Below are 18,083 nucleotides of genomic sequence, written 5' to 3' on the forward strand. Positions count from 1 at the left end.
TTTCAGAGATCTGAAGGGTGAATTAAGAGAGCAGAAGAGGATCATTTTCTGATGGAGGCCTCTGGCCAACCAAAGTGAAGCTTCAAAGATCTCGAGGAACAGGGCAAAGAGAGGCAGAGAATTTGCAGGTTTCCTCCACCTGCCATTCTCCCAGGTAATGACCAGGCAAATTCAGACATATTTCACCTCCCTACTAGGATCAACACATCCACATTCAACTTCCTTAGGTGTTCCTAAGATTTATAACCTTCCAATTAGTTGTCTGTGAAGCTGTCTCAAAAAACATGGCATTTTTCATCCCTAAGACCCAAAGAACCCAAAGCAAAGATGACCTTTGTTGGAAAACCTAGGACATAAAGTTTAAATTTAAATAAAAACTAATTTCAGCTTCCAACCCCAAGGAAAAAGCTGATACAAAACTGCATGGAAATGTCAGTGTTTGAGGTAAAAACCAGTTTACAGCCTGTTCTCACTTCAGCCCAGCTCCCAACAGCTCAGTAACCAAACCCACAGATAATGAAGTTCTGGCAAAGGCACCTCGAAGGGTTTTCAGTGCAAAGGAAATTAATATCTGTGCCTGGCAATCCAAACTTCTCCTTGGAAAGTTTGGAACAGAAGACAAAAGTCAATAAACTGCTGAATTCAGCTTAAGAACAAGAACTGATGGGGTCAGGAGAGCTGTATTCCAGCTCCCAGTTGAGCCTTTCCCAGCTGGATGTTAAAACTCCAGAGGGGAGAGGGCCAAAAGCTGTTTTCTTAAAAGTCCCCTGGGGCTGATACTTGCAGTGAACATCCATAAACTATTAATTTATCTAAATGACCAGAGCTCCCATCTCTGCTATAAAGACAGGATACATATTTGAACATCCAGCCATGGCCATGAAAGGCTGGAATGAAAAATCGCTTCCACACAGCACTGAAAGATTCCCATGTAACATTTTCCATGTTACACTTTCTCCTGCCTGCAGCCCTGTGGCAAAGCCCACAGGTAACAGCAGCTGGAAAAAGGACTTATTTTTCCTCACATAACTTGTAGGTGGCCACCAATTTAAAGTGTTTGCATCTAAGCATCTGTAAAAAAAAACAATAAGGGTTCACACCCACAAAAATGGAAGAAAAGCTTATATCATCTTCTCCTACCCCCTTCAATTCCCTCCCATGCCCATCTCTATTCTTTTAAAGATTGTTTATTTTAGATTTTATCATGCACAAATATCTTTCTAACCCATCAGCCCCATCACTGGAAGAGTCTCTTTGTGATTTTCAGCATCCAGCTTTTGCCTATCTCGAAATCCAACCTGTCTTGAGCAGTTTTATGACCTGCAAATGAATTTTAAACCCTTATCCTGACCAATTGATAAGTAAAGAAGCTAAAAGCACTCAGAATGCTTAAGTCTGAATAATAATTTCCTGGAGACAGGGATTTAAAAGCACACTGATGACAATTCTGAAGTTGCTGGAACACCTCTGATGAGCTCTCCTGTAATAACCCAAGGCAAGAAGGATTTTCCTTACAAAGGCCAAGGAGAGAGAATGGAAATACCTGGTCAATAGGGACTTGAAATAAGGGCCTGTGTGTTAAAGGGCAGATAAAGCATAAGATCTCTGGGAGGTTTATAATCCTATAATGCACACTGCAAAGGGATTACCCTTTTAAAGGTATTTATAATCCTATAATGGACGCCCAAGCCCAGTGACCTAATCGGTACCGAACTGAGAGAAGTCAACCAAGAGCATTTGGGTGTGAAATGAAGAACCCTGGGATAACACACTAACGAGCAGCCCTGGCCCCACTGGGACCTCAGGGAGGAAAAGCATTAAAGACCCCGTGCAGCCAGCACAGGGATCCAACGCTCCAAATAAAAAGTGTCACCTATTAACATTGGCCAAATGAAAAGTCCAAGTTGTTGGCCAAGAGCCAGGCAATCTCCCTGAATGCTTAATAATTCAACAAGCCAGGAATAGCCAGAGCACCTCCAGCACTCTGTTTAGTTAAAGACCACAGAGATTAGCAAACACATTATCCATCTCCGAGGCGATCCTTTCCCTGTTACAAGTCCCTTAACGACCTTTACCATCCCTCCCTCTCTCTCTCTCTCTTTTAATAAGGCTGAGCAAATGGGACTTCATTTCAGCCCACTGCCACAGACTGGGGGTATTAATTATTCAAGCTGATAGTCTCCCCTTTGTTAAGGCAGTGCATTAGACTAATTCCCCTCTTTACTGGGCGACTTGGGCACGGCTCAGCCTGTGGCCGCTCCTGCGGGAGGGATGCGCCGGGAGCCTGGCAAATCCCCCAGCCCAGGCACGGGAAAAAAGGCAAAGTTACTGCTCTGCACGGAATTGCAGAGAGGTGGGGACAGGGAACTCTCTTTAAATGCCGTCCAAGAACTCGTGAAAGATGCCTGAAATTAATTCCCAAAGAATTAAAGGCTCTGGAGCCAGAAGAGCTGAGCTGGGAGCTTTGTTACATCTCGCAGCTAAGTGAGGTCAAGCGTGGTCGATGCACTCTGCTTGAGACACTTCCAAGAAAAACCAAGGAACTGAAGGAAATGCTGCTGATGGAACTCTTCCATGCGTGGCCAAAACCCCAGCAGGTGTTTTGGGATGCTGTGCTGTTGGAGATGTCTTTTTTGGACGGAACATTAAAACAACAAATCCCTGAGCACTTGTTATCAAAGAGCCTGTGGTACTTTCAACAAGAGCTGGGGTGTCCATCCCACTGTCCTGGATGGCAGCCAGCACACGCCTGCCCTGGGGAAGAGCTGCTCTCCCTTTCCTTTTCGCTTCCCAGCCCATTCCTGTCCACAGGAACAGCGTGTGGCAGGTGGAGACTGAGCTGTGTCTCAGACCTGGGTGAACCCCTCTGCATGTGGGGTGTTTGGTTCTTTTTTAGATGCTGTTGTGGAGAAAGGATAATAAATATGAGCAAAAAGCACAATGTAAAACCACACTCAAACCCTACATCCTTCTCCTCACTGAACAACACACAGGATCCATTACAGAACCACTTTTTCAGAAAGAACTGTCCAGGATTGAGGTTTCTGTCATTTTAAGTAAAATAAAACCACCCTGAGTTGCTCAGAGTGGCAGAGGATCAAGCAGCAAGCCTGAGAACTGCATTTACATTAATTTTCAGATTATGTTTCTCCCTTTTGCTTTGGTCCAGTCCTCTGCCAACTGGAAAAACATTGCCTGAATACACACAAATATTGCCAAAAAAAAAAATAAAAAAGGTTGTGAATTTCCAAGTCCACCATAAATAAAAAGGAATCTGGTTTCTGCTCAGGTCAAACCCATCCAATCCAGAGAGTACCTACAAAAGCAGGAATATGCATTTGTGGGGGAACTCATCAAATTAAAGACAACATATGGTACACACTGCTGCAAGTTTGGATTTTATTTCTAAAGTGATGTGGAAAACAAGAATATTTTTAAAGTTTACAAGCCCCAGGGGCACAGTTTCCCAGTGCAAATGTATTGGATTGCCTACTGTAAATATGGCACATAACACTGCAACAACAACAAAAACAATTTGACTGTTAACAAATGCAAGGTCAGCACGCTGAGACTTGTGCACACAGATAAGTGTTCTGGCTCCATAAATTTCAAGATGAGCTAAGATTTAAAAGGAGCAGCTGAGGGAGACAGACAGACAATCAGAGAGGAAGAAAAAGAGTAAATCAAACACAAAACAGCCAGTTAAAATAAATAAATAAATAAAATAAGCAGTTAATATCCATGAATAATGGATGTTTGATTTAAAAGCAGTTTACTCCAATATGATGTAATTTTTGACAATCAGCCAGAGAGACTATTTTTCAAGTTCTTGCCAGATATAAGTCATTGTGGGGAGCTGGGAACACGAGTGCTTCTCTGAGCATGTGGAAAATTGACTTTCATGCCATCCTAAAGGTGACTCTTCCTGGCAGACGCATGCGCCGGGCAACGCCTGAAAAACCCAAAAGCAGCAGAGCCCGCACAGCTCCCAGCAAATCCAGCAGGAAAAGCAGCTCCCCGCTCCTCCCCATCCAACACCTGCTGCACAAGTCACACACAGAGCTAAAGACAAGTGGAGTTTGCTTTTCCCTTTGAAGTTTCCCTGTGCCTGGAGTTCCAGAGTGAGGCTTCAGGCTGGTGGCAAGAAGGGGAGCCAAGCGTTGTGCCGGCGCCGCCAACGCACCTGCAGCCCTGGGCACTGCCAGCCCCCGGGGCTCTGCCAGCCTGGGATGGGCTGGGATGTGGGCAGATGTCTGCTAGGACCTGGAATGGGGTCACCAGGCTCGTTTGACTCGTGGCTGAAGCCTGGGCTGAGAGCTCCAGCACCCGTGGGGAGGATGTTGTGTTTACCCACCGAACCACCCACACACTCAAAAAACCCCTCTAGCCCAGGGACAGGTTTTCCCTAACCTGAGGGAAACCTTCTCCCGTGGAGAAGGGAGGCAAGGAGAACCTTAAAAAACTGAATTAAATCCCTTGGTTTCATCACCTGGAATATTCATGGCACATCCTAGCAGCTGTATTTTCCAAACCTGGGGCACCCACCTAAGCTGCTGTGCCAATTTTGAGGCACTCACACTCTATAGCACAAACAGGGGGGGAAAAAGCAGGATGTCCTTAATGTCAGCCAATAGAAAGGGATTTATTCTTTTATTATTTATTTATTTATTTAGCCTTTTGTTTATTTCAACTTGCAAAATTATTCCTGGCCGTTTACAGCGTTTGGTCAATAAATCATGCAAAGTTTAGACAAGGAAAAGTTCTGGACTCTCTGCTGGTCTCTTTTTCTTGTAGTGGCCAGCACAGTTCAGTTCCTCAGAGAGTTCTGCCTCTCTGACATGGTATCAAAGCATTTAGAAAGAAAAAGGTATTTGAAACACCTTTCAACACCTCCAAAGATCTGCTAACACCCTGCAGACCTGCAGCTCCTCAAAGAGAGACATTTGGGCAAGATCCATCTGTTCAGCCACCAGCAAGCCCTGCCCTTCTACTGGTATGAACACAAGAGTTCAAGAAGAGGAATTTGTTGAAAACTGGGCTCTTTACAAGGGTCGTGGGGGCCAACAGAAGTGAAAAACCTCACATTTTTTAACAAGAAAAACTAAGATTAAAAAAAATGGAAGTCTTTGGAACTCTGTGTAAACTGGAGACACTCGACACCAGAAAAGACAATGCAGCTTCCCATTTAGAAGGATTTTAGTTAAAATAAGGTGTAAGTAAGGTGTAAAAGCTCATATAAAGAAACCATGACCTAAATATATCATCCAAAAATGACAGTAAAGTACGAAATTCAATTTAAAGGATTATTTGCTGTTGTCCAGAGCAGCTGTGGCTACTCTTGGATCCCTAGAAATGTCCAAGGCCAGGCTGGACAGGACTTGGATGAGCCTGGGATAGTGGAAGGTGTCCCTGCCCACGACAGGGGGTGGGAATGGATGGACTTTAAGGTCCCTTCCGACCCAAACCACTCTGGGATTCTATGATATAAAATTCGTTTTCACTCACTATCAGTTCAGAGCAGTGGTTAATTCCACTGGATACACTCACATTTCCAATCAGCTGAAGAAATCCATGGGAACATGAAATCCAGGAGCAAACCCAGGCAGTGTTTCCATGGCTGCTGAGAGGAGCCAGGTGAGGTTGAACACCTTTCCTCAAGTACAAGGCAACCAGCAGCTCCCAAGAGCTGCACAAGAGACAGCACTAACAAGCAGCACCCAAGAGAGCTGATCTCAGCACATCCAGCCTTCTGCCTCTGAGCTGGAAGCTGGAAAATCATCCCTTCCCTCCTCTCTTCCCATCCACCAGTCCTGGAACCAGGTCTGTGCACAAAGCAACCAAACCCACAGCTGAACTGTGCCTGACAAGAGCTGCAATAAAAATTCTCATGCATGCTACATGAACCCCCCGAATCCTCCTTTGTTCAGTATCTCATATCCCCAAGAACTGCTGAATATGTTAAAATTTTTGAATAGAATTTGAAATACAGGAGGAAGTTGTGCTTTAGGATTTTTTCCCCTCATCTCAGGAGAATAAACACCTCTAAATTTCATAGAAAAAATCCACAAAGCTCACCTGAGCTAAAGCAGGAGACCAGACTTACCTGACAGCAGATTCAGGGAAGGTTATAAAGGCACCAGCTATGAAAACAGCTCCAGCCAGATCCAGATTGCATCAGAAACCAGGCGAAGTCAAGCCTAACATTCATCCTGCTGCCTCCTTATGAGGTTTAGACCTTGACATGAAGAGGACCAAAGCCAATCTGTGGATTTAATCTCCCCCACGGTGTTTAAAGCCAAAATTCCCACAGGTGAATGCTCAGCCTTGGTGGTGCTGCAGCAGCTCTGTGATCACGGGGCTCCCAACTGCCTGACACGGGGGGATGTGTCACTGGCCTGACATCATCCCTCAAGGAATGTCCCCTGGATGCCCTGGGAATAAGGATTTCCCCCATGGGTCATTTTCTGGGCTGTTTCATTAGCCCTAGACAAGCCTAGATGGGAACACAGATCTCAGAATTTGGACTTTAAGGGATTTCATGGTGAGTTAACAACAAAATCTTTCATAGCTTAACTTCAAAAAAGAGTTCCAGGAGCACTAAAGCAGAGGAACTTTCAAGAAACAGCATCATATTTGGGTTGTCTGGTGCTAGTAAAGTGTGAGCTGAACTTCTCAGGGATGAAGCATTTCTGTTCTCCCCTCCCTCCTGCACGGGTGTCTGTCATCTGACAGGAGCCAAGTCTAGGCCACGGATTTGATGTTTTCCTCCTCTCCAACATGAAAGTTCCCACAAAATTTATGCCTCAGATCTCGGCTCTGCTGTCAAACGTGGCTAAAATTAGAAAATGATTTTAAAAAAAGAAGAGAGAGGGAGGGCAAAGATGGTTTCCCTGAGCGCTTTCATCAGGAAGCAGGTTACTAGGCAGGCATTGCCAGAAGGAAAATAATAACCCCGAGGAAAACAAAGCAAACCCCAAACTGGGGAGAAACACAGGCAGCAGCCAACGGAGCTGGAATCCTCCAGGATTCCACTTCCAGGCAGGAGAGCTCTCCCAAAGACAGATTGTCACCGTGTGCCCGGCGTAATCAGCCGCTGCAAAGTCCCTTCACGTCTGCGCGGGGCCGGTAATTATCATAATAGACATCGGTAATTAATTTCCGGCGTGATGTCAGCTGGAGCAGCGGTGCCAAGGCAGTGTCCTTGTCACACCCCCCGGCCGTCTGGGCCCATCTCCCTGATTAGGATGCACCAGGCTTAATATAATCCGCCAGCAAGAGCCAGGGAGCTCAGAACTAAATGAGGAAAGATGTCCGGCTTTGCTGGGCGCCGCTCGGGGCCTGGGGAGGTTTCTCTGCTCTTTATGAGGCACGAAAGTGATCACTGGGGTAATGCCGCCCAAACGAGGCAATTTTACCTCCTGACCTCCCACCTCTGCAGGGAAAGGAGCTGGATTAGAACAGCAAAGGAATTAATAAAGACAGCACAGCTCCCAGCATCTCAGCCCTCGAGGTATTTATGGTGAGCAAATGGGGGTTTTAAGGGCAATGAGATGTAGCTGGACACGTTTATTCCTTACAGAGGAAGTCCTAAATAAAGCTTTCCCATTCCAGTCACTTGCCAAGGAAAATCCTGCATTTTCACACTCCAGACCACAGGTCCTTTCTCCTGGATGCTCCACTCCTGCTCCCTTCTCCAGCTGCCTGAAGCACCCTCCTTCCCTCACTGCTGATAGCCTGAAGTGTAACACAAAACTGGAATGAAACCAGGGAGTGCAAAAGGGAGGCAAGATGCAGGAAAGGGACAGGAACTCTTCCCGAGGCATCTGGAAACACCAAAGTCTCTTTACAGTTTGGCCAAATACTCAAGAGCACAGCACAAAACTCACTCTCCTCCTAAGGGTGCTCATTTGCCTGACACTGCTCAGGATCCCTCACCAGAAAGGCTGAGGCATGGTTTGGGATTTGGGGTTGTTTACTGGGGTTTTTAGGTGGGTTCTTTGAGATGAGCTCCCCCTGATGCCATCGATGTAGCATAGACTGAGCTGGACCCTGCTGAGGAACAGAGGTTCCAAAGTGAACTCAGCTGGCTGAACAATAATCCCTCACTTCAGCCCACAGGAGAGCACAAAGAAATATCATATTATTGCATTGAATTGTCTCCTCTCTACTGTCAAAAGCTGGAGAGCAGGGAAAGAAGTCCTCAGCATGAACTCTTTTTTCCTTAATTATAAAGGTATAGAAATCTTCTCAGAAAATAATTACAGTACCTGGTTGGGCTCGTTCAATAACCAGCCAAAGGTTTTGATGCCAAAGGCTGCTTCGTGAGCAGCCACATCCAGGCAGGTGACAGGCTGACCATAGACAGAGTGGAGGATTCTGCCAGGATCTTCTGCTTTCAGGAGATAGACAATGTCCTCTGCAGCTGCCACTGCCACTGGGCTCCCCGTGACATCTGGAACCAGATTAAGGAAGTTGACCTAAAAAGAGCAGACTTTTTATTTTATTTTTTATTTTAATTTATTCTAATACAGTCAAAAACTCTTTTGCATCGCTAGTGCCGCGTGCTGAACTGAACAAACTACTCATGTGTGTCCTGAATCATGTCAGTTATGGATTAACTCTACACAAAGACCAAGTCTCAAGCTCATTGCTGAACTGTAAGACTGATTTAGCTTTGGAGAGGGGATTAATCAGGAGTGGTTTAAATCACTTCACACCCTTTAACTGCACAGCTTCCTCCTACAGGAGAGAGGCTGCAAGACTCAATTATTCCTACACACTTCCTTCCCCTTTTGAACAAATGCTGATACTCTGAGACAAAATAAAACTTCAGAGAATGAGTTCTAATTACAACTCTCAAAACTTCAGTGACAGAAGGTGCAACCTAAAGAAGCTGCACGAGTAGTTACAGCTTCACAAGTGCCACTATTAGGCTGCCTGCAATATCCTGCCTCAGAATTAATCAGACAGTGTGGATCTGGAATGAGACCTGGAGTTTCAGCTCCAATTCTATGCGAGAAAACTGATTTACAAAATGAGCCAACTTAGTTTATTGTTGACAAAAAAAAAAAAAAAAATTTAAACCCAGCCAACCTCCTGCACCATATGGACTTGTGTTCATTTTCACTCCTAGTTTAAGCCAGCAGTTCACCCTTGCTCTTCAGGGATGGAAGACTCATCCCTTAACCTGCTCCAAAGACAGAGGCTCGAGCTGGTAAGTCAGAGCCTCGAGCCTCGATCTAGCTCAGGCTGTAAGACTTTTAGAAGAACCATCTTCACCCTACCACAAATAATTAGCGGATCAGGAGCTCCTGGAACGAAGCAGAGCAGCCTGGAGACTCACCAATTTCTGGATTTCAAAGGTTCCTGGGGTTTGCCAGAAGCCTCTGTCGTCGGGGCTCTCCACCTTGACCTGGAAGCCGGACGCCGTGGCCACCGCGGAGCCGCCCGGGGCCAGCGCCAGGGCCTGGATGCGCTGGTTGTGCTGGAAGTGATGGATGGGCTCCTGCCCCAGCAGCAGGCTCCACACACTGACGGTGCCTGCACACGGGAAATGGGCACTGGGAGTTAGCTCAGCCTCTGACACGGCTTTCAAAGGGCTTTTCAACAGCTGCAAATCAACCTGGGGGAACAAAGGGCTATACGGGGAAGAGATGAGGGCAGGACACCTGAACTTCAGGGTGCTGTGGCTCCTCTGACCATGGGACAGCTTCACAGGAAATTTAGGTGCTCTGGCCTGAAGCTGAAGGAGGGGATGTATAGATGGGATATTGGGAAGGGTTTCCTCCCTGGGAGGGTGGCCCCAGCACAGGTTGCCCAGAGCAGCTGCGGCTGCCCCTGGATCCCTGGCAGTGTCCAAGGCCAGGTTGGACACTGGGGCTTGGAGCAGCCTGGGACAGTGGAAGGTGTCCCTGCCGCGGCAGGGGTGGCACTGGATGAGATCTAAGATTCCAACCCAAATCCATCTGTGATTCTGTGATTCCAGGCTCTGTTGCTCTGCACCTGATTCCCGGTTTCTGACTTACCAATAAGATTAGTAACTACCTTGAGGAAGACTCTTTGACTTCTCTCACATTTCCATGTTTGGAGATCAGATGTAAACAGACACCTGAAATTTTGTTCTGTTACAGAGAGGCTCTCAATCACCCCAAAACCAGTGAGGAAGAACCACACTCCAATTTTAAGTCACTTTGCTGCACAATTCACAGAACCACAGAAGGTCCTGAGCTGCAAGGGACCCACAGGGATCATCCCAGCCCCTGTCCCTGCCCAGACCCCCCAACAATCCCACCCAGGCCATCCCTGGCAGCGCTGTCCAAAGGCTCCTGGAGCTCTGGCAGCCTCGGGGCTGTGCCCATTCCCTGGGGAGCCTGGGCAGTGCCAGCACCCTCTGGGGGAAAAACCTTTCCTGATCTCCAGCTAAACCTCCCTAACACAGCTCCAGCCATTCCCGGGGTCCTGTCCCTGGTCACCACAGAGAAAACCTAAAGAATACAAATCCTAAAGAATAAAGGAGCGTAAGCCAAAACAAAACATATTTGTAATTGCATTTTTGCCAGCTTGGCTCCTCAATTCTCTATTTAAAAGCATCATAATCTGAGTAAGAGCAACCTGAGGCAATCAGGAGGGAACAGAAGGGAATTGGAGCCTTCTGGGCCACCTTTGCACTGAATTAAGGAGAAGCAATCTTCCAGCGTGACAGGCAGGGCTGGAGAAGCCTCCCTTCCAGTGGAGCACGTTAATGATGAAATGATTAATGGCAGCTCTTCCTTCAGAAGGAGACATAAAAGCCCTGACAGACAGCTGTGGATGGGCACCACTGCCAGTTTGCAAACACTCCTCCCCAGTCCCAGAGGAGGTGAAGCAAGAGTGTGGTAATGAAACTGCACATAGTGAAATGGTAGCTAAATGAGTTTAAATTGATTTATGGTAGCTTTTGTAAAGATTATTTGGTATCTGGAAAGTGCTACCGATGTGAAATAATGCAGATAATCCTTAAGATCCCTGTCTAATGGCACTCCCACTGAATATTTATATTCCTCACCATGGGAATGAGTACCATAATGGGGACCATTTTTGTTTTATTAGGGATGAATATTTAAATTAATCTGCTATTTGCCTAAACAATTAGCCGCCTCTGTTTGTTTACACAAAGCCAAAACTGCAATTAGGCTTCCATCAAAAAGATAAGTCCCGACTAAAACTGTCCCGACGGAGCCGTAAGGGCTCGGAGCAGAACTTCCCAAAATTACTTCTTAGCATAATGGTAATTATGTTAATTGCTTGAAAGGTAAATAACTGCTGAACTGGGTTTGCAAAACAGACTGGGTGCACACAGCTTAAAACCAGTTAACAAATCCAACTGGGCAGCACAGGCTGCATCCCCTGCACCCCACGCCAGGGCTGAGCTGAGGCACCTCTTCCCCAAAGCAAAGGGATGGGGAGGTCTCCTCTCCAGGAGAGGCAAAAAACCCCATCAGTGATAAACTGAGATCAGATAAAGGGAGTCAGAACCGGACTTTTGTGTCGGACCACAGGTTTGGCTGCCAGGCTCCTCCAAGCAGGAGGATTTTCAATTTTTGTTCAGCAGAAAATTTATCCCAATTAAAGACCAGGTTCATGGAGGAGAAAAAGGGAGGCTGATCTGTTTCCAGTGAAGCCTTTTGTTTACACATCTCTGTGATGAACATTCTACTGGGTTTAACAGTGTCTAAATGGACAAAATAATTATTCTGACCACAGGAACAAACTGGGAAACCCAGAGCTCAGGGTTCTGCTCTCTAATTTTGGGCAACAAGTCACTAATTATTATTACTATTATGATTATTACTATTATTATTATTACTGCATCTCAACCATGACAAAATCCGCCCAAAATAAAAGATTTTAACCAGGCAAACACAGAGTGTGCAACATCTGATACATGATATGAGCAATACATTCCTGGTAATCTAAAAAAAAAAAAAGTGACCAGTCACAAATTCACATGTGATGAAGGAGCACAAAGTAAAGAGTAACAGGGAGAGTTCTACGAATATCCTGAGTTGGGAGGGATGCACAGGGATCGGGACAGAAGGAAAACAGAAAAAGCAAACACTCCACTGGATTTATAAATAGGTGAAGCTGCTATGAGGGCTAAACGTGCTGCTCAGAATATTCTGCATTTCGCTGCAGAAACGGTAAAAGGTATTTATGGGTGTGCAAGTCCTTGCAACAGTCAATCATGTTTGGGTAAGAGCAAAAAATCCCACACCATTCCAGTTCAGGTTATTAGTGTGGCACTAAAAAAGAAAAAAAAAAAAATCAGGCTAAGATTTAGCAGTGCAGATGAGATCACTGCTCTCCACAGTCTGTCTTCCTGCCTCCAGCATTGCCCAGTGCCTCATTTCCACAGCAATTCCTCTGCTGAGGTGAAGTTAAGGTTGCAGCCATACGTTATCTTTTTTTTTTTTTTTTAATATTGAAATCTTCCTAGTGTTAGAAGGTCATGAAATCAAAATTATAAGCAGCGCTTTCACGGCACGCTAAAATCTGCACCGTAATTGTGATTGTTCCAACTGAACTCTAACAACAACTCCCCCAAATTATTTAGAATTATGAGCAAGCTGGAAAGTCCGTGTAGTTTAAGAAAAGAAATGCAAGAAGCTTCTGCTGATGGTGTAATGCTGTGACATTCAACCTGACAATCACTGCACCAGCCTCGTTTATCACTTTGCCCCAGATTGGACAAAAAATTCAACTCCCAATTTTTTGAACTGTGGCCCGATGAAAGGTCCATTTATTGCCACTCACTCCAGACTGGAAAGTACTTGGATAAAACATTGAGCATGAGGCTGCTGTGCCTCAGGGAGCGCAGTGCTGATCCTGACTGAACTCCAAATTTCGGGAGCATCACCAGCCTTGCACAGCTCTTGCTGTGTCAAAGGTGGGAGGCCGGAGGCTCCTCTCTCTCCATCAGCAGTGCTGGCAGCACAAAAGACATCCTGCAAAAGCAGCTGTTACATCTGTTTCCACACAGGTTTTTCTCTGCTATTACAGGCAACACATTTGCTACAAAATTAAACAAACCCAAGTATCTCTTTTCCTTTAAAATCCCCTAATCCTCCGACAGGGCGAGACAGCACAAACACAGAGCAAACAGCCTTAAATCTCACTTGTAAATATTATCCTGGCTGTGTCTGGCAGTGTCACACAGCCTGTCTGAGCCCCTCCCGAGCTGGGCACAGCACAGGGCACTGCCCACCCAAGCTGCCTGCCCGGGGAGCTTGGGATGGGAGGGCTGGATCTGCGTGTGGAAGATCCCAGCTCGGATCCTGAAGACCCATTGCATCAGCTCTTCCATGTGTAAACCAGCATTTGCTGTCAGCTGGTGGCTGCTGCCAGCTTTGGGGGAGATGTAAAGCAATTTACATGTGCATTATCTGAAAAAAAAAAATTAAAATCCCAGAATTTTGTCTGTGCTGGAGCAGGGAATCCAAATGTGCTCGTGGTTCACATGCTCGTTCACTTCAGCTTCTAAACACAACGGCGTGGGAAGGCCAGAAGGTGCTGAATCCACATCATCCCCATGATGTTTGTCCTGTTTCAGATTTGTGGTCTTGCCACCTTGATTTAAATAAAATAAAACTCTTTTTTACCTTCTGAAAACCCTTGGACTTGATGACCCTCGTGAGTCCCTTCCAGCTCAGGCTATTCTGTGATTCTACGGCTCCTTACAGGTGTTTCTTTTTACTCCCAAAGAGGGAACATTAATTTCAGCTATATCATATCTCTACGAAGTACAAGAAGTGTAAGAAAAGCATGGGTGGAAATGAGCACCAGCCTGGAGTATCAAAACTTGTTGCTGTGAATTTTGAGTTTTTCCCAAAAACATTTCTAGGTAGAGGAGCCAATTTAACCTCAGTAGATACTTGAAGTTCATTAACCATTTTACATTTAATTTTCACTTCCAGCAGGTCCTGAGGGTAGAAAGAGTGAGAGATCAGACCTCAGTGACAAAAACCTTGCCCTCATACCACCATTACCACACCAGTTCCCACCAAATGTTCCCAGATTTTACCTCCACCACCCTTCTTCCAGGGATTTCCACACAAATCCATCCCTGGACAGTCCCTCGGAGAAGGCACAGACCCTGTTTCATTCCCAGCATGCGGAATGGGATAATTGGGATGGGAAAGCACACTCCACTCACCCAAACCAAGAGATCTGCACCCACAGCCACCAATGGGAATAAACATCCCAGCCCTAGACCCTGCAGTTTTCTTCTAACATTTTTTTCCTTCAGCCAGCCTGGAATGCTCCTGGCTCTCTTGGAGCATGTCCTGGCATTCAGGAAAAGGCACCATACCCATCACTCTGCAAAGAGGGCACAGAAGGGACAACACCCCCAGGGCAGCTTTAGGGGCATCAGAAAGGACAAGAGCACAGAATTCCCAAAAGCAGCACTGCCAGAATTCCCCTCCTGGAGCCTGCAGCAGCAGGAGCACCTCTGACCGCTGCAGCAAGCACCCTCCTCTGCTCCATGGAGTGACTCTGCAGCTTGTGAGGGGCCACCAGCTCCTCACAGTGGGTCTGAGGGGGTCCAAGCAGGGCAGCAGGGCTGTGCTCCCCGCCATGCCTACACCAGGGTGGTCGCGGCATTTAAAGGAGAGCAGGAAAAAGTTCTGTTCTCCTGTTGCCGCACAATGTTTTCCAGTCAAACCGTGCAACTTCAGAGCGCAGGGGGGAGAGGGATGGCTGAAGTAGACTGCTGTTTCCCAAAAGCTGTGGCTCCCAGCCAAAGGCAGGCAAGCATGGAGCAGATGGAGTCCTGGCAAGGCCTCTCCTGTCCCTGCATTAGCAGCATCTGCTCATTACCCAGAACCCTCGCCTGCTTTATCTAATGCTCCAGGAAAAGCATTTTGATTTGATTCATTTCAGTTCGGTAACGTGCAACACAATTAGTGGTAAAATCAAACTGGAGCACTGCCAGTGCTGACAATAGGAAACAAGGCAGAAGAAATATGAGGCCAGTGGGTTGGAATTCAAAAATCACAACTGTGGCTCGAGTTGCCAAGTCCCGTTGCCCCAGGTGTACATCCAGTGCCCCCACTGAGCGCTGGCACGGGCACAGGGAACTTCATTTGCTCCCCATCCATTTCTCCCTCCTCTCCCTCTCCCTGCAGCCCGTTTCACCAGGAGCCACAATCCCTTTTTCCTTCAGGGCCACCGTGGAGTGACAACCCAGCTGGGACTGGGGCATCCCGGGAGGACAAACCTCTGTCCTTGCTGTGCCTGGGGAAGGGAGCTGAGGAGCAGGACAGGGCAGGCTGTGCCTGTCAGCCCTTCCCAGCGCTGCGGGAGCCCTGCGGGACCGGGAGCAGCCGATGGGATCGGGACGAGCCAGGGATTCGCCAGGGAAGTCTAGACTGCCTGACAGCACCACCTCCAACACGAGCAGATGGTTTCTCTGGGTTAGTCAAACTTACAAACAAAGAGGAAAAGGGAGCTGGAAAAGTACAACAAAGAACAATCAAACACATTATCTTCAAAGCCGTCCGCTCCCTCCCCAAAATTTAAAATAACTCTCTCCACCAAACTGTAAATACGTGCTTTCGGCTTGCAGTTAGTAAACACTGCTAAAATGGGTCTTTTTATTTCCCTATTCCCATAGAAACTAATCTATTCTGACCAAGGCTTCTCAAATCAGAGTAACTGCCGTATCACAGAGCCTATTAAAATTTCTACCCAAAAGAATAAAAGACGCCGAGCTTTATGCAAACTAGTTCAGTCACAGCACTGACAGCAAGGGATATGACAGGCAAAAAACCCAGACAAATTATTAGATTAGTCAGTGGGAAACTAGAAAACAAACAAAAGACCCTCTGCTAGTCATTGTTTGGCACAATGGAAAAAAAAAAGCCAGCATTTAAACCTGTGTTATAATTTTCCTATGACTCCAGTAAATAATATTAATAACACCAGATTTGCTGTTATCAGAAAATGTTGCCTATTAACAATTTATACCCACAGAAAACCACCCTGGCATGATCCAAGCTAAAAAAACAGCTAAGGATGTCGAGAATCTTAAAACACATAAAGCATTTAATTTACTTTTAAAATAAAAGTATGGATTAGGGATTTTGTTTGGAGCATCCACCTTCTGTTTTGTTTTCACCACGTAGAAGTACCAAGGATCAAAGACAGTATGTGTACAAAGCTCTCTAAACTTACAAATATCCCTTATTTCTACCCAAGGAGACATTTTAAGTATCAAATTATACATTTTAAAGAAAGATGATGGGAGTTGAGTTCTGCCTGAGCCCCTCAGTTTAGGATCCCAGTCGGCTGGCACTGTCCAAACCTGAGTTTTTTAATTGCTGTTCCCACATCCAGAAGATGTTGGTCTCTGGCTCTTGCTGTCCATTATAGAAACCCTCTAAGGATATTTAAAACAATGCACACAACCAGGATTTTATGAGGGTTTCACTCACTAAATATTAAGTCAAAGCTTTCATTTCTTTAAATCCAAGTATATAATAACAACCCAGCACTGCAAACCAACACTTCGGTGCATCCACACACCATGCCAAGAGAGAGAGGGACGGGGATTAATCAGACATCCAAGTTTACCACCATCCCCATAACAAAGCTCCACAGCACCCCAAGGGACTTTTGGCCAGAGGAGAAGGCTGGTGGAAGAATATTTAATATTTTTATAGCAAAACAAGTTATTTGCTTAAGATAGCTTGGCTGGACTACAGCCTGGCACTCAAGCTTTGTGCAGCAGCTCCAGTAGGAATTAAAGCTCAGTTTTAATGGGTGCAATGTTCCAAGGCCTCCTAATGCATTTAGGGTTATTGGCCAACTTTCTCACATAAAAGCAAGTGTGTGCGTGTGTGTGGATACACAGGATTACAGACACACAAAAAGCTGAGCACAGCTGCTTCAGTTTTTGTAAAGCCTTTTTTTTTTTTTTTTTTGCTCTTGTTTAAATAGGGAAGAGAGTTGTGGTTGCTCACCGTCCTCGTAGGCTGCCACGGCCAGGGAGCTGTTTATCCTGACAAAGGAGACGTGTGGCGGGGCTCCAGCCCCTCCAGGGCCCGCCACTGCTGCCAGCACGGGGGCTGTGTAGTCCCAGGTGCGCGTGTCCCACAGCCTCACCTCCCCTGAGGTGTACCTGCAAAACAAAGGGCAGGGTCACCCCACTGCATCTGCAGCAGGAGGGAGGAAGGAACAGGAACGGGATAAAACAGCTCCCAGACTGATCCTCCCCCAGTCCTCTGTGCACAAAACCAGCAGCTTCGCACATTTTAGTCCCTTTTATAGAACGCGGTGCCAAAGTCTACCAAGGCAGGCAGGTAAATTGAAATTGGAGCTACAAGGAATGATGTGGCCAGCGGGAGCAGGGCAGTGACTCTTCCCCTGTGCTCAGCACTGGTGAGGCTGCACCTCGAGTGCTGTGTCCAGTTCTGGTGTCTCAGTTTAGGATGGACACTGAGTGCTGTGTCCAGCTCTGGTGTCTCAGTTTAGGATGGACACTGAGTGCTGTGTCCAGCTCTGGTGTCTCAGTTTAGGAAGGACACTGAGTGCTGTGTCCAGCTCTGGGATCTCAGTTTAGGATGGACACTGAGTGCTGTGTCCAGCTCTGGGTGTCTCAGTTTAGGACGGACGTTGAGACACTTGAATGCATCCAGATAAGGGAAACAAGGCTGGTGAGGGGCTTGGAATACAAACCCTGTGAGGAATGACTGAGGGAGCTGGGGTGGTTTAGTCTGGAAAAAAGAAGGGTCAGAGGTGACCTTATCACTCTGCACAACTCCCTGACAGGAAGCTGTAGCCAGAGGGGGTCGGTCTCTTCTCCCAGGCAACAACTGACAGAATGAGAGGACGCAGACTCAAGTTGCACCAGGGGAAGTTTAGGTTAAACATCAGAAAAAAAACTTCACTGAAAGAGTGATGGGGCACTGGAATTGTCTGCCCAGGGAGGTGGTGGAGTCAGCATCCCTGGAAATGTTTAAAAAAAAGACTGGATGTGGCACTCAGTACCATGGTTTGGTTGATGAGGAGCTGTTGGGTCACAGGTTGGACTTGATGTTCTCAAA

General features: G+C 46.5%; 1 protein-coding gene across 1 annotated transcript in view; it reads right to left on the reverse strand.

The window, feature by feature from the left end:
- Window positions 1-18,083, reverse strand: part of FBXW8 (F-box and WD repeat domain containing 8) — a 51,524-nt gene that overhangs the window by 10,060 nt on the left and 23,381 nt on the right. Inside the window, exons 5-7 of the mRNA XM_066199705.1 lie at window positions 17,001-17,158; window positions 9,344-9,540; window positions 8,268-8,477 (exon numbers count right to left, since the gene is read on the reverse strand). Of these exons, the coding sequence (XP_066055802.1) occupies window positions 8,268-8,477; window positions 9,344-9,540; window positions 17,001-17,158 (565 nt within the window). The remainder of the gene's footprint in view (window positions 1-8,267; window positions 8,478-9,343; window positions 9,541-17,000; window positions 17,159-18,083) is intronic.

This window comes from Chamaea fasciata, unplaced genomic scaffold (genome assembly GCF_029207755.1).
Source record: "Chamaea fasciata isolate MVZ Bird 193981 ecotype frontalis unplaced genomic scaffold, bChaFas1.0.hap1 SCAF_18, whole genome shotgun sequence".
Classification (NCBI taxonomy): Eukaryota; Metazoa; Chordata; class Aves; order Passeriformes; family Sylviidae; genus Chamaea; species Chamaea fasciata.